Here is a 24,228-nt window from a genome sequence, read left to right on the forward strand (position 1 = left end):
TACGTTACATGCTGAATACTTGTCACTCAACTGGACAGAGTTCTTCTATACATTGGTGAGCTCAAAATGGCGAAATCTCTTCTTACAAAACGCCCTAAATTTCGCAAAATTTATTCCAAGTGGCGCTTCTTGTTAGTGCTGAAGAGTTGAATGTGGGATTAATAAAATCAGTTTCGTGTCGAAATATATCTTGACACTTTTGCTTCCAGTCAGAGCTGCTAATGATGTCCTTGCTACGAGTCCTTTCAACTTCTTAATTAGAGCTGGCCGACATCTAACAGAAATTCGTGTTGGGTAAGAGATCACAGTAAATTTCGGGTTGATGGCTTTCACACGAATTCAACACTACACTCACAAAGTCGGGGATGAAATGATCTTCAATCAAAATATGAAACACGTCTATTTGACAGATATAAGAAAATAGCGGTAAAACTATAATTACAACTTTTCAAAGAAATGCGGGCTGCTTAAATTCAATATTTGATCTTTGATCATCGGGGTCAGAGGAAGGTCACAGACCTCAAGTATTTACCGTCTTGTGGTCATTACCCTGATAATCCTGATTAAAATTTTAGTGACCTCTGTCGTTCAAGGTTATTTCATGTCTCACCCAAGCGTCCGGACGGACACACCGTTCACATAAAGTAGCTATACAGGTTCGTAATAAATAAGAGGATTCACAATCCACCCACTTCCTCATCCCCCCTGAATTTCTACCTGCCTACATATTTCCCTTTTGGCATCTCTATTTACACAGTTCATTTAATTTTAAACTTCTCAACCAAGTAATTGGCCCTCCTTTTCTCGGAGGCCGAGCCATTCAAACCAACAACTTGACATAACACAACCTCAAGTGAATAAACATCAAACAATCGGTTCACTTCCCTTCATCCATCCATCATCATCCTGCTCCTGCTTTCCCTGCATTATAGCCACCTCCTCTCCCTCTCGTACATAAGAAAATACATTCTATATCAACATCAAACAACAATCAACAAAGTAAATAATGTGAGTTAGGAACTGAACAAACAGTCCACACGAATGGATCATAAGTAATTCGAGCTTGAATCATATTACAGTTGAACGTTTCAAGAATTCTGTTCAGTTCTCCGTTCGGATCATTCATTCCTCGTAATAAGTAAGAAGCTACTCCCATTTCACTTTCTCCTCTAAATCAACCCCAGCCAGACTGAGGAGATGTGTTACGTATAAACGTGTGTGTATGTATGCGATACGTATGCCGCCTTGTGAAGCCAACCACTCCTCGTCTTCTTCCTCCGCCGCCGCCGCCGGAGAAATGAAATTTGACACGACCAACCTGAAATCCATTTACAAGAAGTTGCTGCTTGGTTGGTTAGCGGTGTGGGTCGGTATAGGTCTATCCATTTATGTGTGTAGTGCATGTCAAATTTGGTCCAATTTTGGTCCAATGATCAATTCAATTGTCAAATCAAAGCTGAACCGCTAAGATTGAGTGTAGTAAGGGTCAGACCAGAGACCATTTGCTTTCACCACCTGTCCATCCATCCATCCAGCCATCCCACCAGTACAATTTAAGTCAAACTACTTGCACACAAATACTCAGTGTGTATTACCTAAGAAAGTCTAGAACAGCTCTTTAGGGCTTGTTGAAAATCTCTCCAGACATACAACCACTCGGATTTCGAGTGTCTGAAATATATGCAGCTTGAAAATCCGCAAAGATTCCGTGAAAGAAAATGCATTCAGTTTGTTGTACTACGTATGAAAAGAAGAAGTTTTCCATTTCTTCTCTCTGACCTGATTCATCATCAATCTCTTCACTAGATCTTTGCTTGTTGGCAGTGGCGGGTCTTTCTCTATTTGGCTTCAATTTTTCAATCCATTCCCCTGAATTGAATCGCATCCCATCCCAATAACTAACTATTTATCAAGGATCAACATCAAATATAGGCATCCATCCAGCCAGAAAATACCTCCTACTCCCACTCCCCCCACAAATAAAACTACTTCAATCATACAACATACATGGTCAAGTATAAATCTTTTTGAACGGAAATCGATCCGATTTGCGGATGATGCCACCCAATCAATCACACCCCATCAATCGCACCCCGGCTAACGCACCCCACCATTGCCACGCCGAGGATAATACCACCCCCAAGCAATGGTACCCGAGTAATCGCACCCCTGTAGATGCCACCCCTTATCAATCGCACCCCTAGGAGTATCCCACCCCCGATTTTGTAAGATTTTGACTAATTTTCAGGCACAAATAAATGAGTCATGCGATATGTCGCTGAATTTATTGGGGTTGTAAAACAATGCTAGGATTATCTCATGAGTGAGATTTTGAGTTACCCTTATCGTTTTTTAATTATGGACACAATCCTAAGAATTCATGAAGGATTTACACATTAATCCTATTACTAGTAGAAATAAAGCTGATTAATTTGTAGACCTAATTATGTATATTTTGACGATATTTGAATTTTTACTGAGATTTATTTTCATTGATATTGACTTATGTGTTTCAATTTTTACGGAGATTTAATTTTTTTTATAGTTTTTTGTCGAAATATGAAATTAATTTATTAAGCCTGATGATATTTGAATAAATTACAAGCATTAGGGAAGCATTAAGAAAGTCATATGTGCATACATACGTACACGTTTGCTTTATTTTTACTAGTAACAGGATTAATATGTATGTAAGTCCTTCATGAATTCTTAGAATTGTGTCCATTATTTAAAAACGATGACGGTAACTCAAAATCTCACTCGTGAGATAAGCTTAGCATTGTTTTACAACCCCAATAAATTCAGCAACATATCGCATATTCACACTCATTTATTTGTGCCTGAAAATTTGTCAAAATCTCACACCATCGGGGGTGGGATACTCCTAGGGGTGCGATTGATAAGGGGTGGCATCTACAGGGGTGCGATTACTCGGGTGCGATTGCTTGGGGGTGGTATTATCCTCGGGGTGGCAATGGTGGGGTGCGTTAGCCGGGGTGCGATTGATCGGGTGGTATCATCCGCACACCAATCGATCCTTGTATGAATGCGGCACGATTTGAAATTCCAATTTTTTTCACATTTCTCCTTCAACGACGGGAGTTTCCACCAAACAACTTTCACTATTAATAAGAGAAGAGCGTACTGGATTTCTGGGTAGTTTGGCGGATAAGGTTAGATTTTGATATTTTCTGTACAGCCGATAAATAAATCAAATGTCTGTAAAATATTCAACACCGAAATTACTCACTTTATAAATAAACATGATTCAAACTTCAGTATGTATTGCATTTCACAACGATTTGATGAAATTTCGTTGCATAAATGGTTGCCTAAAAGGAACAATATTGTTCAATTCAATGCAGAATAACTCTTTTGTGTCGTGGAAAGTGTCGTAATGACTCCAAATTAATAATCTGGTTGACAATGCGAATCACAAAGTTGAGTACATAATTGCAAAATATGTGGTAATCTGATGAAATCGAATTGAAACTGACACATTTTATGTATGGGTTCACGAATATGTGGCAATTTGTCGATTTCACAACTTACACAACCGACAGAGAAAAGGGAAACTTTGTTATTTTCATTGTCCGTGTAATTAATATTCACCATAAACAAAACAATCAAACATGTTGTGTTATATCAAAGGCTTCTGGGTATTTATTCGTCCTATGAAACTTCCCCACATTAATTCCGTATCATACATAATTCCTCATTTTTAATCAGAGAGAATTCTAATTTTTAACTTTCTCCCCACAATTTTGACTTTCTCTCTTGTCCTCCCTCCCCAAAAATCTAGGTCTGATTTTATCTCTGCGGAACAAGGAAAGTTGGAGTTTGTCCAGATAATCACTTATCAATTTATGCTGGAAACGAGCCCATCTTGTTAGACTAGGAAATGGAGATCATTACCGACCGACCGGCCAGTTTAGATTTGTATTGCGAATCCCTATACTAAAAAAATGTGCACATACCCTCTCCAACTTTCCGTGCATGCATTCATATTACGACAGAAGCAGCAGCCAAGTTCCCATTTCATTTCATTGTTTCGTGCAAATGCATAATTTGTTGGTTTGAATGCTAAGCACGAACCACCAAGTTCATCACTTCGAGACAGCTACATACAAGGCATTCATCTGGTGCATCCCATACGTGAGTTATCATGCATGCATCCATCTCCTTCTATGCTTATCTAGCTTCATGTGTTGTTCCAGTCCAGACGAGATGATGAAGTTTGTAAACTTTGGCATTTCCCTTTTAACGATATCCTCCTCCTCCTCCTAAAAACAGAGGTTAACTAAACCACCAACCAACCAACTTTATACAATAAAATCCCCGGCTAGCCCTCGCACTTTATGTTACCAATTCACAAACCCCTTTTGTAATCTGTCGGGAGGGAGAAAATTGTCTGCTGAGCACTGTTTACCTTGTACTTTCTCTCTCTCTCAAGTGACACCTCAGAGTCCAATGAGAAAAATAATTGCACACCACATTGGTGAACTAAATAGGAAAACTTTTCCCCTCACTCCAATCGGAACGAGGAAAATAAAAGTAAACACGGAGCGAGAGGGAGAAAGCACTTGACCAAAAAATCCCAACTTGCTCCTTGTCCAACAACAACTTCATTTCTCTCTCTCTAAAACAATATCTCATTCATTCATACGACAAAAACCAGGACTGCTCATCTTCTCGTGGCACGTACATCATTGCACCACAGAGCACCTCCTTCCTGGGATATATTTCACCACCACGGACGACGAAGGGAAGGATACGTGCAAATTCAAGGAGAAAGTACAACTTGGGAAAGAAAGTACTCAAACTATCCTCCATATTGAGTTTGTAAACTAAAACCTCACATCGTGACTGAGAAGATGAGCTCGGGATGAAATGTACTGGTCGTGTTCTCTGTTTGTCTGGATTTGTTCTGTCCGTGTCGTTTCTGCAGGACAGCAGCAGCAGGAGAGAAATTTCTGCTATGGTTGGGATGGGATTGATTATTTTATCAGGCCAAGTCACCGCTACGAGCAGTACAGATATTTGTCCAGAATTTTTTGTTTCAAATTGAGACACCGCCGCAACAACAAATATTTTTTACCGGTTTGTATAACCCACAAAAAAGAAGGTAGCATAAAAAAGAATCTCGTTAGCACGAGCCTCCAGGTGTTAGCAAACAGTGGACAAGTAACAAACACGGAAGAAGGAGCAGGTATTTTGGGCATGTGGGAATCGTTCATCACTTGGGAACGAGCATGTCGGCATCTGCTACACCGCACGCGAAGAGTAAGAATTCTTACGTCGAACAAGCCAAAAAAGGTTCACGTCAAGGCAAAGATTCGAGAAGAATTTATTTATCTCGTGGAAAAGGGAGGAAGCGAATTCGATGTGAAAGCTCTGATCGGTTCCATTGTTAAAGGTCAAATACAAATCAGGAGGGCAAACCAGCGTGAATGCGGAAAGGGTAGTGGGACGACGAACCAATAAATAAATGCGTATCCCACGACCATGTTTTGGACAATAAAATAATATGATTTGTCAATTCCGCGAGTCAAATATAATATAATTTGAAAGAGCCAAGGTTGGTGAAAGCGTGGGAGAGGATGCTTTGAGAGTAAAATTTAGGGATCCTGTGAGGCTTCCAATTTGCCAATGGACAAATGTGATACATCATTTATCCATTAGACCAACCTGCCTGTTTCATATCCGCATTAGTCCCACGTGTCCCGCAATGTAGGTACCAGTATCAACATTGGCATAATGTCGCTCTACCTACAAGGTTACAATTTTTCCTGTAAAATCCGCCATGATCACCCCCCATCAAGAATTATTATCTCATTTAACCCGAAAAAAATCCTACCCCGTGGAAAATCAATTCTTCGATCCGTCTAATTTTCCATGCCGCAATGATCACGGCTTGGTCACAAATCCCAGTTTCAATCTGACCTCCTCCTCCTTCTCCTGGACCTTATGTAACTAACCCGTATTGACTTGCACCGCGACGACATAAGTCCAGACTGTGTAAATACTCAGCCCAGTCTAAACGAGCAGAACAACAAATAAATAACAAGATGCTCCCAAATAAGATTTCCTACGTAGTATGCACTACTTTATCCACAAATGTAATATACGGCTCCACACATATCTAAATACGCGTCGATTCCTCGCATGAATCCAATCCATGCTTACTTTATACCCTGCAAGAACTTTCTTCCTGGCCTAATGGCCAGGAGAGCTTTGCTTCATGCCTCAGCATCCTCTCAGTCATGTTATTCCGCTCCGGGCTTAGTTTATGCTTAAAGTCTTACCAAACAGCTATCCAATTGCGGCACAGGATGCTTGGGTGGAAACATCTTTACGTTTCTGGTGGCTACTACTTTCACTTGCAAAATTAATGGCACAGCTCCAATAATAAATATAAAATTGCCTCACTCACTCTTACCCTCTCGCCAACATTAACTTGTTATTAGTTGGTGATGATGATGAAGAAGTGTGATTTGTTATACACGTTTCTCTCCTCTCAGATTTTCTTTGGTCCGACTGCCATGGCCCCTCGGCTAAAGTAAAACGTGATAATTAACATGTACCAGGACCAAATTAAGCCCAGAGGAGAGTGAAAGCTGGAACTTTAGTGGGATGAGTTACCTCTTGATAGTGTGCGGAAGACCTTTCAAAAACAGAAATGGTACGGAGATTGGACAGACAATATATTGCATAACGAAGGAACAAGGAGCTTTATTATTGTTGCTTAGTCATGTGCTTTCTGGGTGGACGGAGGGGCCATTCATAAAGGAGGTGACCGATTTTCGGGGAATTTTTACTCCTACCCCCTGGGGTGACCTATCTACCCACGTTATAATTAACATGGAAAGCTAGGCCTTGACCCCCACTTTCTCCCCTCAAATTGATCACATTCTTTCTGCACATTCCTTTACAGACTGTACTTTTACATATGAACATACATACGTAAATGGAGGAGAAAGTCTCACACGAAAGTCTCTCTCGGAGAGAGAATCCGAAGCCAAAAGTGGATGGGCCACCTTTCAAGAAGAATTTAAAGAGTGTAATCTAGAAGAATGAATGTTTGCTGTGCTGTGCATATAAGGTGCTGAATTTATTAGCGGGTGAGGATTTCTCTGCAAAATGAACCGCCAATGACGACTACATACTTTTCCCACAATCTACTACTCGCTTTTACCTCCACATATTTATGTACACTGGGCGTAGGAGTAATACCGGAGCCCATTGGATAGCAGTAAAAAAAGAGACGAGAAAGAGTGAATGAACGCAATATGCCCGTTGCCAGACAGAGTTCAGAGTCAGCAGTATAGTGTAAAATGTTGCAGGGAAAGTAAAGAAAGACAAATGTGGTGTAACTAAAATGGATAATGGTTAGGCTGCTAGTAGACTTTTTCATACGCCTAAAAAATTGTGGGTTTTGTACTCTTCTTTTTAAATAAAATGCTTCCTTGGCGAATAGCTGGGAAAGAGAAAGTTGTGATGCTCGGTACATATTTGGGCCTGTATTTGTTCACCCTTTTAGTAAACTGGATGTGGGAAGAATTTCATGTATTTATCTACTTGCTGCACTTTTCTCTTATATATCCTCGTGCAATATGCAGTTTGATCTTGTTTCGTCAGCGTGAAGATTTTTTTACACTTTTGCAATCCGTACACTTTTTTCGGTACTTTCTCCTCCTTGGAAATATCAGCCACGATACATCTATTTTGTGCACAGCTCATAATAAACTTTCCTGGCAGGGAGGACCGCACTACGGCAAGCTTTCCAAAGAAATCACTATATTCCTTCTACTCATACGACGTACCTACAACCTTCTGTAGTAATTCTCTCGCCGGAATGGACCTTGCTTCTCCGTGGTAAACTATCGCTTATTGTGGAGCAGTCTCAACTTGAATTTACTTGACTTTTGGGCACCCGTCCAACAACAAGTTTTACATCGGGAGGATGGATGAATGAAAGTGACACGGATAACCAACGAGCAAATCCTCCCAAGAAGGCGATATTGGAGACTCCAGCAATTTTAAGAGACGTTAAGAACTATGGAACAATATTGGTCTATTGCCCAGGCTTGTTACGCAATCATTAATTATCCCTTTTCCCATCATATTTTCCATTCAAACTCATCTTGTTTATTTATCATTGATACTACAAATCCTGAACTCGATACAATAATAAAAAGAAACGAAACCATTAGTGTTTACTCGACTGATTAATTACAACTCTTTGTTATATATCTCATACTTATTATCCTTCTCCTCCTCCTCTTCAGCTTAATCCATTCTGTTCCTCCTGATTGAAGCCGTCGTTCGCAAAATGCCAGCAATTTTGTCAACATCAGGATTTCATTGTGTTCTCGGAACATCTCCACGGACCCAATTCTTCTCCCTCTTTCACGGTTGACTGCTTTATTATTTTATAAGAAAAAGAATAGGAAAAAAGCCTTGAATCACACACCATTCAAACCCCACAATACATTTATTCCTTGTCAACAAGGTTAGAAATTGAGCAGAAAAAGTTGATACAAGCTGGAACGATGAGGAGATTCGTTGCGAAGAAGCGATGATTTTTCTACGACCGACCCCGTTTAAAGAAATCAGAAGAGCAGAAAGAAGATATTTTATTAAGGACAAAGAGAGAAAGCCAGAGTGACAAATGCGTGTGGATGTTTCTTCACGGGGAACGTCTTCCTCTCTTTTTCTCCCATTTTTATTACGCAGCCAAGGAAAAAAGCTCTTTCTTTCCTGCATATCTGCATTGTTTACAGACCTGTCTTGCAATGAAGAATCAAGGCGACATTTGCAACCCATCATCATAAACATGAAAAGTGATGGGGCGGAGGGAACATTTAGTCGAGGCGAAGGAGGACCAAGACATGATTGATTATTACATAAGGGAAGAGAGAGTGATCAACTTTTTCCTTAAAAAAAAGCACCTAAAACCACCACCACCTAAAACCACGGGCAAAGTAGTCGTGACACTTGGCTGAGTGAAAGCAAGAAAGATGAGGAAACTTACTCTGCCTGGTAAAAATTATTATTGAAAAGTTACGGATGAACAAGGAAAGCTGGAAAAGGTCGTGATGGTGGAGCTGCGGTAGGAAACGATCTCATTAGAAATCTTGGGCCCGATAAGTTTTATGCAGGGAAAGAGTCAATCAGTGATGTATAATTCTCGGTATTGACGATATTATACAAGTGAAAGTATTTGTTCCGTTTAGTTAGTCAGTGGTAATTAATTGCCTGTCCTGACTGGTTGAATTTGTGCAATCAATTTCAAACCGAGATATAGTCGTACATATCTTCACCGGATGGTTTGTCTGACTCGGTCACTTATTTAAATATGGGGAGGGAATTCTTCTTTCTGTCGACTTTCTCCCGACATCGAGGTTTTTCCAGTAAAACTTTCACCTTTGATACTTTTTTCAGTTTACATAGTTTTGCACACCTCTTCCAGGCGAGAGAGAGAGAGCTTTGCATAATTTGGCCTCTGAAACTTAAGTTCTCACTTCTGCGGAATGATGAGAGATTGTGAGTCTTGATCTTTGGAAATTCCTCCGTTTGCATAAGTTGGAGGTTACGTACGTAGATAAAACAGGATGCGAGGCTCCTTCTTGGATGATGCAATTCCAGAATTTCTCTCACGGGACGAAGAGCACCGGCCAGACAGGTAGACAGACAGGCGAAGAATTGGTTTGGACGTATCATATCATCGAGCATAAGGCCGTCCTCGCATTTATGAATCTTGTCTTCATGCGGAGAAGAAGACGATGTTATTTCCCAACCTGGATAAAAAGTGCTTTCAAACAATTTCTCCAGCATAACATAAAAAAGAAGGTGGGTGAGTGGGTGAAAGATTTTTGAAAAAAAAGTTTCATACACGTTGAGTCCTTGTCGTGTAAATAATTGATTGCAAACACTTTCTCCGAGAAGATGACGATATCAAATCTCTGCCGTGTGTACCTGTACCTGAGATTACGTAAGGAAGAAGAAAAAGCACCCCCATGATGGTTCACTACCCTTGTAATTTGTGGAAATGACCATCAGCCTCTCTCTCTCTCTTTCTCTTCGTCTCTTTTGAGAGATGATGAGGCATGGAGGAAATTATTTTCAGAATCGCTCCGGATTAATTCACCACGTTACGAATGGATTTTACGGATTACTTTTAACTAACCACCGTTCTCTTTGGTGATGTAGCGAGATTGTGGAATCAGGCTGACTTTCCTTTCCAAAAAGTAATCAGAGTTACTCCTCCTAAACTTAATTAACACTCAAATTCATGAAATACCATCATTCCATTAACGGAATGAGAAATGTCTTTAGTAGAAAAAAGCGAGAGGACTAAGATGAAGATGTATCATCGACAAGATCTCGTCGCTCTCGATGATCTCGGAGTAAGTATGGGTTATAAAAGTGGGGATGACGTCTGCTTTTTCTCTGGTCAAATGATTGACGCCAACGCATTTATTTACCACGTTTGTGTGCCCACCATTCAATAAAGTAAACATGAAGCAGTCATTTTTTCCTCACTATTTACTTACTCGTACTAGGATTCAGCCGTAATAAGCTGTATAATAAAAAAAAATCTCAAAAAATATGCCCCCTTCCACTTTTCCTGGTGGTCAGTCGTTGAGTACTTTCTCGTCAAAAACTCATTACGATAAGTAAATGGGTCCCTTTTGCAGGAGACAAAAGGAGCTCCTATTCAACACTAATTATTTCGTCGCCACGGCCCTAATCTCACTCTCATTATGGCGTCGAGAAGTCATTAAGCATAGGTTTTAGAGTTGCGTAATGATAATGCTTTCACACCCACAACTAGCACCACCACCAGCAGCAAGCGTATTAATGCAGTCTTTTGGTATTTCTTCTGGCGAGAGAGTCAAGAAGGAGAGAAAAGAGCGACATGATTGATTGAGTCATTATAAATCAGCGTTATTTACTACGGTGTATGGCCACACAGCAGCAGCTACAGCTACGCATAAGCAGCCTCCAGCCTGCACCCGAGACCCGACATATTTTACTTTCACTCTGTCCAAGCAAGAGAAAGCAGCTGCTGTCAAAATGAATGAAGTGTATCCTGTATCTGAAGTGGAAAGCGGATCGGCGTCGTCGTCCTACCAAATTCCAAACACCTGGATGCTTACAGATTGGAGTAGGTGGTCGTGTTGGATGGGTGGGTGGGGTCACGGTCTAAATATTCCAGTATAGCCTATTACCCCATGTCCGTAATACGTGAAGACAGGTGGTGGGCAGGGTGTGGCTGTGTCTCTCCTTCTATAAATTTTAGTTACGTAATGGAAATGAATGAAGGTGAAAATAAGCACTCAAATAACAAATCAGCACCGAATTGGAATCCTACATTAGATAATATGCAATGTCTCAAATCCATTTCGAAAATGGGTTCTCCTTTAGCACAGACGAAGTTGCAGATTTCAATGAATATCTGAGCAGTAGCAGGAACAGTACAAATAAACAAATTGCCTCTCGTAGGAGTATTCAATCAAAGTGACAAATTCTTGGCAAGGAGCTGTCCGTCTGTCTGTCCCGTTCTGATAATAATGACATGTTGACTAATTCCCTCCCTCTTAATCCGTGGAGATTAGAAGGATGGAAATCTCTGTAGTTAATGAGCACTAAGTTAATAATGTCGCTAATAAAAAATTTATACCTACACGTCTCGAATTCCCCCGTTAATTAGTGACTCTACAAATCTGCACATTTTGTTTACTCAAGCAGAATGCAAATAGGGATCAAATTCGCTAAAGTATTTAAACAAATTGAAAATTCATGATTTATTCCTACCTCATTATAAAACAGTGTTGACTCCTCTGCTTGTTTAAACTCTGCTAAATAAATAAGTATTTCAAGCCTGGTGAAAGTGAGCATTTCGGGAAGTGAAAGTCACCATAACAGGGTTCGGAAAAACCCAGGGTTTTATTCAAAAAGTAACGACCCAGGGGTTTTAATGGGTTTTAATGGGTTTTTTGGGTTTTAATGGGTTTTATGGGTTTTATTGGGTTTTATTAGGTTTTACATAAGTAACACATTGAACAATAATTTTCACAACTTTTGCAATCTAATTTCAGTTAATATGCAAATCCACCTTGTCCATGTTAGAATATCAGTATGTATCCGTTTCGAAAGGGTCCTATTTAACTGATCATAGTTTAATACTTTATGAGACCATAATTACATATATTACCTTTTTCTCGCATACTTCCTCTCATCATAATGAAATCCAAGTTGTTTAAAGGTTTTTAAAATTTAATGTTTCAATGCGATCTTAACGTGTATTATCAATTCTGGAAAAAATCGAGTACATGAACAACGAAAGCACAAAGTACGCATGTATTACGATCGAGAATATAATAAGGGCTTTTTACAGATATACTATTTTGCTCATAATAAAGTACTTCGTTGTCCATAAGTACTCGATTTTTCAAGAGGTGATAATTAAGATCCCTTTGAAACATTTAAAAAAACTTTATATCTAAATTTAAAAAATACTATAGTATTTTGTTTAATTTATTCGCTGAGATGAGAGGAAGTTTTCTGGAAAAAAGTATTAATTATGATCGCAAAATGTATTAAATTATGTATGATCAGTTAAACATACCTCGTTCCGAAATTAATTTTTTGTATTTTTTGTCACTTGTAGCCTGTAATGGTAAGGGATGTCCCTGATTTATTCCTGGTTGTCAAAACTTACAGTATTAATCAAATAAACTACTTAGCTGCCATCAAACAACTTCGTCTAACGCATGACAGCTGTTTTCAGCTTTTAGAATATAGTTTTAAGCTAAAACACAGTTAAAACCCATTAAAACCCTAATAAAACCCATTAAAACCCAAATAAAACCCATTTAACATGGTAAAACCCGTTGGGTTTTATTCATTAACAACCCATTAAAACCCATTAAAACCCAAAAAACCCAACCCAATAAAACCCTGGGTCGGAATACCCTGCACCATAAAAAGGAAACTGTTTCCCGAAAGTGAAGCCTGTGAGGAGATGAATTCATTCCAAAAAACACGTGCTTTACCAGAACGAGTGATCCTCTTTGAACAAACCGAACTAAAAAATATATGTACTTACTTATGTATCTCATAAATTACAAATATTGAGAAATGGCTCGGGATGTACATCCTCCATCGATTTCTGCTTAAATAAACTGTATCCACTATTTATTGACGTTTCCTTTACACGATTCCAAAAGCGTACTAGACAACATTTGCCCACACCGTACGTACATTTCTCGGAATGAAAGCTGACTTGACTTTTACGTTTCGTTTAGTTTCGTCGAAATGGTTGCTGAGGTGAATGATGAGAGTGTTAAGAGTATTCGATTCGCTTTTCGAGAGGAGAAATAAATTGGGACCGTAATTTTATTCCAGTCATGTCTCACCAGTGGGGGTTCGAGTTACAAGCAGTATTGAATTGGTGTTCACCTATTGACTTCATCATCCATCCAGCGATGCATATGCGCTCGCACTAATTAAGATTAAGGGTGGGAAGGCCTTTTGTTGCTGGGGAATGATGATTTTCATCAGAATTCTAATTCAGTCTGCTTTTGTGAGGCCTTGTGCTGGTTAATGTGCACTCATGGAGAGATTTTTCATCTTTTGTGCCCTCCTCTTGATAAGTACAACACCCACGGTCTCAATAATATGCATGCACGACGCGTGGTGGTGCATGAAAAAAGTTGTATGACCGTGACATAAATATACCTCGATTCACTTATCTCGGAGGGAATTCCATTTATGATTTTAATTCAAAACTTCTCGACTTCAAATTGAAACGACTGAACGAGTTTAGTTCTTGGTCGAGGAGTTTTTTTTTGTGGGGGGATAAGATAGCGGAATAAATCCCATACTTTCACTCTCCATGGGATTTACTAACATACGTCTCTACGATTGAGGAATGGAGAATTGTTGATGTGCATAAAATATGGAAAAAGTTTTTCCTCGAGTGTAATCCAATCTTGTAATCCGTGTTCACCTGTCACCCGCTATTCTCACCTCGTGACCAAAGACTGATGTGGGCCGAGGATCAGAACAAATCGCTGACCATAAACTTTATTTGGGTAAAGTAAAAAAAGCTTTCCAACAAGATTTTCTTGTCTTGAAGTAAAATCACAATATTTAAAAAAAAATGAAAGATGGAAATGTTATGCCATTCAACCGATAATAAATCGCTTCAGAACTGTATAGCTTGTCTCTGGAGGAAGAAAATGTGTGTATTTACATTTGTGTAGGTATTAGAGGGCAAACTACCACCACGAAGAGCAGCAACTTTCTCCATCTAATCCCTCTTTCTCTCTCTTTAAGTCGATAATGGACAGATTTTAGGATTTCCTTTTCCACCGTGTGTGCACTCGTTCAGGGAAGGTTTCACTAACAAGCAGTGACGACGACTATGTAAGCAACCAACTCTTTGAATCTGTGTTTCCTTATTTTTCTCTCTGACCATTTTGGTTGCCCCCTTAAAAAAGAAAGTAAAACAAGGAAATCCAATAAATTCTGTCAGCATCACAACTTCAAATTATTTCTGAATCAGATTAACCCACTCCATTGACTATTTCCTATTCTGTTTGTGTGTGGAATCCTAATGTTTTTTATTGGACCATGCCACACAAGCTACGCTTCCTCTTTTTACTAATTCCGCTAATCTCGCCAACCTCGTTACCACATTTCGAGTGGGCTAATTCTAAACTGTGGCCATTAATTGACCATTGTTTTGTTTTACTTTCTTCTCCCGGTTTGTCCTTCAACTCTCAAACAGTGAAGAGGACAGAGATGTTTAGAGACATTAAATTATCATCACCATTCCAGGAGAGGCATCTCTTGCTACTATTTCCTGGTGGGTTCTTCTTCCACTTGCGGACTTGAAACATTTGACTGTTGAAACAGCATTAAAGTGAGTGAGTGTTGTCGTTCAGTTGAGATACTGAGAGAATTGAGAGCCATTAAGATTGGAATCTTGACTGGAATACTTGAAACTGAATTGTGTGGTGGTTGGTACTAGTCTTGTTAAAAGGGTTTTTGGTGACGACGTTTTTGGAGCTGCTTTATACATAGGTATGAATTGCGTAAAGATCTCTTTCCCATTGTTGGTTCAGGCATCTTAATCTCAAGTAAGTTGATTCAGACCCGACTGGTAGGCTCGACCGGGTTAGAATTTCTATTAGACCGTCCTCACCACCACACCACGAAAGTAGATATTATAATAATATTACGTGGTCTTATATTTTACGAGGAGAAGGTTAGTATACGATAGTAGATTGGGAAATGAGTGACGATTTTCTATCTGATACTTACAGGAGACGTCGGAAAAAACGATTTATCTCGAAAAACTGATAGAACAGAGAGAAAGAGATGTAATAAATCCTAAATAATATCTGAGAAACTCACCGGATGTCGGGCTTTCTTTTGCATGTAATCGTTTATAAGAGGTATAGAATTAAGATGGAAAAGATGCATTTCTTGGAATGGCTTAAATAAACCTAGAATTTTAATATTTTGGCTTTAAAAGTTCACAATAAAACTGTTCCGCTTTCTCTTTTTCAACAAATATTTTTTTTGCAATTAAATCGGAGGGATGGGTTTTTTCATCACTTGTCATAATTTCCGATTTGATATGACTTTATTTAAATTCAGGCCGAATATCAGCCGTTTCCTTTCTTATTTAAATAAATAAATATACTTTTCCGTTCCATGTTTATTGACAATCCGCTTATTTATTGGTTCCCATTTCAACCTGATCCAAGTTAGAAGAAAATACCAAATTGACGAGGTCGACCTCATAAAATTGTATATTTCAGACAAAATAATAGCATATGTGATCCTACGAGGTTTATATGTATTGAGATTGAAGAGAACAAGTCTTCGCGTAGATTTGTTATCACCTCGACGTCTGATCGTCTCACGATTTTTATTGTTTTTTCCTCTCCTTTTCATCCGCCTACTCTCTTTTTCTTCCGTTCCACTCAGGTGCACTCGAAGTCAGAGATAACCTCCATCAGGTAGGAATATTGGTCGTAGAAGAAGTCACAGAGTCTCCACTTTCACCATTATTATCATCTCCACCAGTTACACCAACACTTGGAGATTCACCTCCACCACTGTCCTCTGCGTCCTCCGATACTATTAAAAACTCTTGATACCGACTTCTCAAATCCGTTAAGTGCGCTTTTACGGATTCTAAAAATTTTATCGTCTCCGTTCTGCTCAACTGCAATTTCAGAAAGAAAAACAATATTAAAATCTTATTTACGAGTATTTTTTTTACCAGGAAATAGATAACATGTATTGAAACCAGAGTTGAGTCGGTTATCTGACTTTTGGATAAAGTATCCATCCGATCCGAATCCGAATCATTCAGTTCGGTTTGAAAATTTTTTTTTCAACCGAAAAATTCGAATTCGGTTAGGATGGATTTCGGATTTTCAACCGAAACCTTCGGGTTTGGTTCGGATGGAAAAAAAGTGTTCAACCGACTCAACTCTGATGAACCAAAAAAACACGGGTTACATAATCGACTAAACTGACTGAAAGGGGGTAAATATGAGATACATAATAGAAAATAATGGCCTAAGATGACCCGATACAGGGGACAAATGAAGACATAAACACATCAGTCAACCTCCACCAACTCACCATTAAGCCATCATTGATCAGATCGTTTATCGTTGACGCCACCCCGCGTTCATCTCCCGTAAGAAAAATGTACTCTGCAATTTCCTCGGGAGAGTAGTCTTTATCAAACATGATTCCAATGGAGAAAGTCTCGTCGTCCTCGTCCACGGCGGAATAAGCATCATCGTTAAATTCCATCATCATCATCTGGTCCTCCGAAAATAGATCTTCCATTCCTCCCCCACTACTACCACCAGTTTCAGTTTCTGTGGTTATGATTGCGTTTCCGGTGGAAAATGTTGCGGTTGATATAGTGTTGTCATCCTTTTGAGATCTCTTCGTCGAGAGGAAGTCTCCCATTTTTGTGGATGTTAGCATTTCCGGGGAAGAAAGAGAAGAAGTAGGAGATGTCGTGGTAGAAGTCGTCGTCGCCGCCGCCGCCGTCGTCGTCATCGTGGCGGACAGAATTTCTTTAAAAAAATAGTTTCGATCAAGGCTTAAGGATTTGACTTTACATTATGAAATCTCTTTTGCGTATAAAGTTATAAGCTAAATACCAATTATTTTAACCCAATCTCGTCTAGGGAGATTTCTGTTTAGAGATTTATGCATTCACCTTCAGATAGTCAGTGTCAGTCTAAATCGTGTAATGCAAATCTCTCGAGTATAAAATGCGATCCGACAAATGATATGTTTCTCATTTTATGCATATGTATAGGTATTAAGGCACAGATTTATATGTACACACATAGGCCACAAAATCTAATTTTGATTTTGCTCCAGGCTTTCAAATGGTTCCAACTTGTAAAATAAATTACTTTCTGTGGTAACATCATAAGTAGGTGGTTCCGAGTACGTGCACAAAATTCAGCTTGAAATGAACCTCTTCTCGGTAAACATGCTTCAACAAACTTGCTTAAATCTTAATTTACATATGTAAGACTATGCCTGCCCTCTCATCCCTCATCCTTCCCTTAATGAGATGAAGTAGCAAGAAGAAGAACTAAAATTGAGTTGGCGATTATTATAATCTCGCCCCAATGAAAAACAAATTAAACTAGTTTCAGAATTTAATTATGCAATCTTCTAAATTTTCTTTACAACTTTTCGTTATGTCATCATTTTAATCCATCCCATTAAAAGGGTCGAGACTTGCATTTGAACAATTTGAAGAGTAGGAGGTTATTCAAATAAAGAGGAATTAAGGATTAGACCAAATTAATTCATACCTTCTTCTCCTCCTTCGTGAGATTGTTCCCCATCTGCTGTCTCCAACTTTGATGAGCTTGTTGAATAAGTTACTCGAGGAGAAAGTTCACCCACATAATCGACGAGGACGGAATGAGAAGAAGATGAAGATGAAGATGTAACTCTATAATTCGTCGAAGCACGTTCACTTTCTCCATCACTTGAACGTCCTCGTGTAGCACCAATAATATCACTAACTTCAGAAATCTTAGAAGACTTTACAGCCTCCACAATAATGGGCTGGTCGCTCTTCTTGGAGGAGTGAGGAAGGCGAGAATGGGTGGGTGGTGGTGGTGATGTGGAAAATGGGAGCAAATCTTCAAACTTTTTTGAAAGACTACTAGAAGTTGTGCTCCCCCCGAGGTTTTCTGCAACTCGGCGACTCCTGCCTCCACCCGTGGACGACAGAGATGATGATAAAGTACTGAGCTGTGAACCAAACACATTTATGTACTTCATTAATGATTAAATCATGCATTCAAAACGAGGAGAGAAAGTTTTGTTAGCTACTTTCTCTCCTCTCTCTCTTTACTTAAGGTCTCTATTTATTTAGTTATTTATTAGCGAGGATGAGAGAGGAAGGGGGAAAATTGTTTTCACTTTTAGCTAGCTTTTAGCATGCCTTCTGCTTAACGAACCATATTTTTGAGATTTTCTCTATTTATGTGTGTAAATCAAGGGAAAACTTTTGTAAAGAAGGGAGGAAAAAATTATTAGTGATTATTTTTTACTTGGAGGTAGGTAATCGCTTATTGTCTCCTACTTTGACTTATAATCAGGTTATGGATAGAGTTTACGGGTGTGGGCGAGATTATTACGGGAGAAAGTTGCCCATTATTTCGTCCATGCACTCGGTCAAAGAGGAAAAAGAGAAAGTATAAACCTTGATTGTGGAGAAAGTCGTCGTCGTTGGCTTAATTTCGGAGCTAGGACGACGACCACCTGTCACATTCACATGTGAGGTTGGCGAAGAAACTGTTGTCGAGGATGGTACTCGTAGCGGTGGTGGGGATTCTGCTGCGTACATATAAATAAAAAATGTCAGATGAGGGAAAGACGTTATTCCCTTTAATACTTCATATTTAAGCAACTTTAGAAGAGAAACATGTGCGCAGGGAACGGGATGATACAACCGAAATACGAGTCACGAAGTATGGTAATTAAGCTTAATTAACAATTTCAAAGTTGAATAACTAACTAACCCATGCTTGTCACATCCTTATGTTTCCTTTATTAACATGGGTATAATTTAGAAGAATTACTATGTATCTCCACTCCACTACTTATTTGTTGCCCTTTAATTACTCTACAACTTAACACATATTTTGTCGTCCCTTTCCACTTGACTAGTCTTTACCAAAAGGCCCAACCCCTCATGCATGTCACAATTGTGTGAGAAAAGTGCAACTGACCAGTGCAGTTGAGACCACCAGTTTTTATTTATTTAGTTGCTAGTGTTGGAAAAAAGAGAAAAGATATCAAATGCCAAATAACAATTTTTTCTGTCCTGGGAAACTTTTCAAGTGAAAGTCATCTCAACTTTTCTTCATGAAATAAATGATAAAAAAGTCCATACAGCCGAGAGTGAAAGCAGGAAGGGGAAAGATAAAAACCATCAACAACTCTTCTGTCGCTTGGATGAAATTGTGGAATGCATGTGCTACTGTTTGTTTTTAGTACGGTTTTCTTCCATGCATTAAACTAAATAGAGCAATGGAGAAAGTGGACAACATTTATTTTCCCTGTGCACAAACTTTGACATTTTTACTCCTCTGAGAATTGCTGTGAGGTTGCTTTCGTATCGTTCTGTTTTTAAAGTTTAGGATCCTCCGTGGTGGCAACCACTTTAGATTTAAAGATCCATTTAACTGGATGAGAGGATGGTTGAGTTGAATAAAATAAAAGTAAATGACCATCGAATTAGCTAATAATACATACGCCCGCCCGGGTTGGTAGGATATTTTCAGCCTTGTTCATTCACATTACGGGGGAATGAAATGCCATGATTTTCGAATTAGAGAAAGCCAAACTTTATTTCGGTTGTAATGTCGCGTTATCTTTATCAAACAGGGAAAGCGATCGTCCCTGATTTTGAGAACCATCGCATTAAATGGGGACAAATTATTGCGAAACGACAAGTTTTCATCTATATGCAGGGTCTTGCACCCGACCCAGAATAATAATAATTCCATTGATCCATTTTATTAGCTGGATGAGGAGAAAGTCTCCTCAAATAATAATCCGCCCTCCGTCTGAATGTCATGCGATACAGCATGTTCTCGTTAAATTGACCACAAAAACCCCGGTTTAATTCGGCACAGGAGGAAATGAGTCCGTCAAACTTGGGTTGACTTACTTCTGCTGGCGTAACTGCCAATTGTGGTCGACCATTCTGTCGTTGAGCTGGTTTTGATCGCTGATTCGTCCCCTTGCGGACTTGTTGTTGGGCGCTTGTTGGACGACAATAATGGGGGCGCAGTTCCAGTCGTGAATAAAGAAATGTTCAACACAAACACGACACAGAGTTTAATTAGGGATGCACTTGAGCACGTAATCATCTTGGTCGGCTTGTATCCCTGAAGAAGAAGAAGAAAAATAAGCGGCGGTGTTCGTTTGTTCTCACTGGAAAAATATGTAAATCAGTTTTACTTAAACTCTTATGCATTTTTTATTTTATTTTCCCCAGCGTGGGTGACCAGCCAACCGAGTCTGCTCTTAGAGTCGCTCGGCCCGTATTAAAAAAAATGAGTGTAGTTAACCTTGCTAAAAATTTATGAGATTTAATAAACGTGTCTTATCTTTTTCTGTGCAGCGAATGCTTGACACGTGTTACTTGTCTTGTGACTTGAGAAACTAACAATCCCTCCTGCACGCTCCTCAGTTAAAACGCTTTGTTTAATTTATGATGTAACTTTCTCTATTACTTTCTCCGTTTGGCTGGACGACGCAGACCATCCGCGGAAAATACTTACTATTGTGGCAAATCAAAACTTTTTTTCCTCAATTAAATTACTTTTCTCTCAACTTTGCGGGTTATTTCTATCTACTTATTTCTTTTGTGGGTGTGTTCAACCAAAAAAGCTTCCGGGGTTACTTATCTATCTACCAAAGTCCATATGTATATAAGTTGGGGTTAACTTTTATTAGATATTTTACAACCCAGTGAACGATACTGGGTTGGTGTTGACATTGGTGAATTGACTTTCTCCACTTTATCTACTAACAGTTGGATTGAGTGAAGATGCGGCAAATCGACTCCCTGGCTGCCAGTTCCTTTATTTTATATGCCAAAATCCAGTCCCATTTTCAATTCTGTGTCTATGAACTTGGCTCATAAAATAGATTTAACTCCTCCTCCCGCAATAATTTGCGACATTCGTTCGTCAGTCACTTAGTCAGTTGGATGGAGGATGGGGGCATAAATCGTGATCAGAATGAAGTCGACGAAAGTAAGTGCGCATTCAAATGAATAAAGTCAAAGGGAGTAAATGAATAAATGTGCCGAAGGATATTTTCGTAGTATTATCGCTATTTGCTATAAGGCCGTGTAAATATGCATATGATTCACTTGGATGATTTTATTAGTGCTCTTCTAAGTATTACGTTGGGATGAAACTTAATGAAATTACTCTTCTATACATCTTTCTTTAGCCAATTTCGCGTATATATCCACCAAAACAGAAGACACATCTCATTCTGGTGAGAAATATTCATGTCACTCGTGTCTATATGTCTGCAAGTGAGACCTTGACACTTGTCACCGCCGTCGAGAAAGCAAGTCGACAAAGGAAAGTCTCATTGCGCTCCATATGTACATACAAACCATTGTTTAAACAAAACCTTAATATTGAAACTTTTCCTGCGTAAAACCACAGCAGTTATTTACAAATGAAGCCCTAACCAAATACGGATAAAATATGTACACAGTCGAAACAAAGTGAAAGTGTCGCCTGCAATACTTTCCAATCGTTCATTCACTTCGTCCTGCATAAAATAAATGGTATTGGATTTAGTGAGAATAGATAGGTCTGATTTTGATCCCAACCTTGGAGCAACTTGAAACTTGTACTTATTTAACCCTGCCTGCTCGAGATCTGGCCTGTTCAGTTGGTTGGCCTTTTGGAGGAGAGAGACTGGAAGGCTAGCTAAATCAGCATTAATGAATTGCTCCGCCTATACCACTAGACAGACAGACAATTCAAAGGTCTGGCTGGAGTATATATACTGCTCAATTTATTTATTCTCAACTGGAGCCGTCCGTCCAAAGACCGACTAGTCGACCAAAAACCACTACCACACACATATTTACACACACACACGGGATGAAGTGGAACAAATGAAACCAAATGAATGTGAACAAATTCCACTCAAATTATTCCGTTTGAATGATTGCAGCACACCATTCTAATCTATTCTTTCCACTGTATCGCATATCCAGCCAGGGAGCAAATTGATAGTCGACGAGCAAGGGTTGCGTTCATCACAATATTGTTTTCTTTGAATTTGAATGGTGAATAGAAATTGCTTTATCTTGTAACAACAACAAAACCGAGGATGGATGATGATGAGGATGCTGTAACAGAGTGCTAATTGAGTTTTGATTAATTTAATTACAGTAGCCAGCCGTCAAACCAAATGGATGAAATAGACAACAAATTAGGAATAATTGTGTATTCCTTAAATTACGTAACAAAATTAGACAAATTTCCGATACAGGAATTTAAGGAAACATAAATATATTTACTTACATTTTTCTACACCAATTTTTTTTACTTAAAAATGCGGCAACGTTTGATTTATTTCCGACTTTCTTTTTTTGCTATCTTAACGAATTCTATTGAAATTGTTTTTATATCCTCTCCCTCCACCCCCTCACATTTCACATTCCCGTGACTGACAGATATTCACTTATTTATGATCACTTATACACGCAAACTCTGATTTAATTACAGGTTCGCTTTCAAACTGCCACAATATATTTGCATAATAAAATATAAAATTCAATAAGCAGTAGAACAACGTCGAGAAGATGGGAAATAAAATCACCACGTGTCGTATTCAATGCGATCTCACCAAGGGTGAAATCCTGACTGAATCTTCCCCACTGGCTGCACCGGTAGTTGTAGCTCCAACTTTCTCATTTTCCTCCTCTCTACTTTCACTTTGGTGGAGAAAGCACTGGCGAAACTCCAGGGTTGTAGTGATGGTCGTGGTGGTGCATGATGTTGGTGTTGCTTACTTCTGGTCTGGTCTGGTCGGTGGTGAAAGTTGACTTTTTCTTACAACTTCCTTCCCCGACTTTCCTCGCACTTTCTCCATTTTCACCAGATTCTTCTGTTTCTTCTGCTCGTAAATTAGTAAGTTGAGCAGTCAGACTACATTAGCGTAAGCTCGCCTCAACCAGTCAGATTTGAACCTGCTAAGTGAAGATGACAATGAATTTTCCATCAGTAAAGTTCATTTCTTCCTTATTTTTTCCTTCTTCGCCGACTTCCATTTATTTAATGCACTTACTTCAAGGAGACGACCGGTGTACGAATTATTTTTTTTCTTATATAACAATGCGTGTTCCTCCAAAAGGAAGTAGGAAAATTTAGTGAAAAGAGAGACAAGGAGATTGCCTGTCAGGTTGAGTTCCTTTCCTAAATAAATATATCGTATATACGTCAGCATTTTAGCGTAGAGTGGATTTTTCCCCATTATTCGTGAGCCATGTTCCATTCAGACAAATCGGATTCTCATAATATAATTCCTTCCAAGTAGTAATCATTCCATCTTTTCATACATACGTACAGATTGAGCAAGTGGGTGCCAATCCGTGTATATAGCGCCTACATATTTGTACACCCTGATTGAAGTCGTGTTGGGCAATATCCTGCCAAGAAAAGAAAGAAAGCAATGCAAAATAATAACCTCCTTTTGGCACGACGGATTGCTTAAGTATGCACAATTCCATACATTTTCTTCCCGTAACGTTCAACTTTGTCGACGATGGCGACAACCACGACGACTTTACAGGGAAAAAATTACTTATTCATTTCCCGTTGATCCCCAGCTTCCTGTCCATCGCCTCAGCAGCAGCACATATTTTTTTCCGCAGAACTACACCCCGCTTGAGCTTATGCTTATCCAACGTGGTGAATGCTCGTCCTGAATTTTATGTCAAACTTGATTATTCTTTGATATTCCAGATGTGTGTGCATATTGTCTTCTTGTGACGACGGGAGAGGGAGAGGAAGAGAAAGTTGGATCGTTCCCTACTCAGGAGGAAAGACCCTCTACATGCCCCTCTCAGATCTCGATGCCCTTTGGATATTTTGTAGTGTC

At 39.2% G+C, this 24,228-nt stretch overlaps 1 protein-coding gene across 2 annotated transcripts; it reads right to left on the minus strand.

The window, feature by feature from the left end:
• Positions 1–15,735: 15,735 nt before the first annotated feature.
• Positions 15,736–23,000, minus strand: LOC110849359 (uncharacterized serine-rich protein C215.13). 2 transcript variants are annotated; one of them, XM_035851561.1, is made up of 6 exons: positions 22,650–23,000; positions 20,258–20,523; positions 18,785–18,915; positions 17,883–18,330; positions 16,675–17,123; positions 15,736–16,249 (listed from the first exon to the last, which is right to left on the minus strand). In XM_035851561.1, the coding sequence occupies exons 2-6, from the start codon at positions 20,457–20,459 to the stop codon at positions 16,037–16,039; spliced, it is 1,443 nt and encodes a 480-aa protein (XP_035707454.1). In that variant the 5' UTR covers positions 20,460–20,523; positions 22,650–23,000; the 3' UTR covers positions 15,736–16,036. The 2 variants fall into 2 exon arrangements, with proteins under 2 accessions (XP_035707454.1, XP_021952457.2); XM_022096765.2 differs by having other exon boundaries at positions 18,785–18,918.
• Positions 23,001–24,228: the final 1,228 nt, after the last annotated feature.

This window comes from Folsomia candida, unplaced genomic scaffold, assembly GCF_002217175.1.
Source record: "Folsomia candida strain VU population unplaced genomic scaffold, ASM221717v1 Fcan01_Sc004, whole genome shotgun sequence".
NCBI classification, from domain to species: domain Eukaryota; kingdom Metazoa; phylum Arthropoda; class Collembola; order Entomobryomorpha; family Isotomidae; genus Folsomia; species Folsomia candida.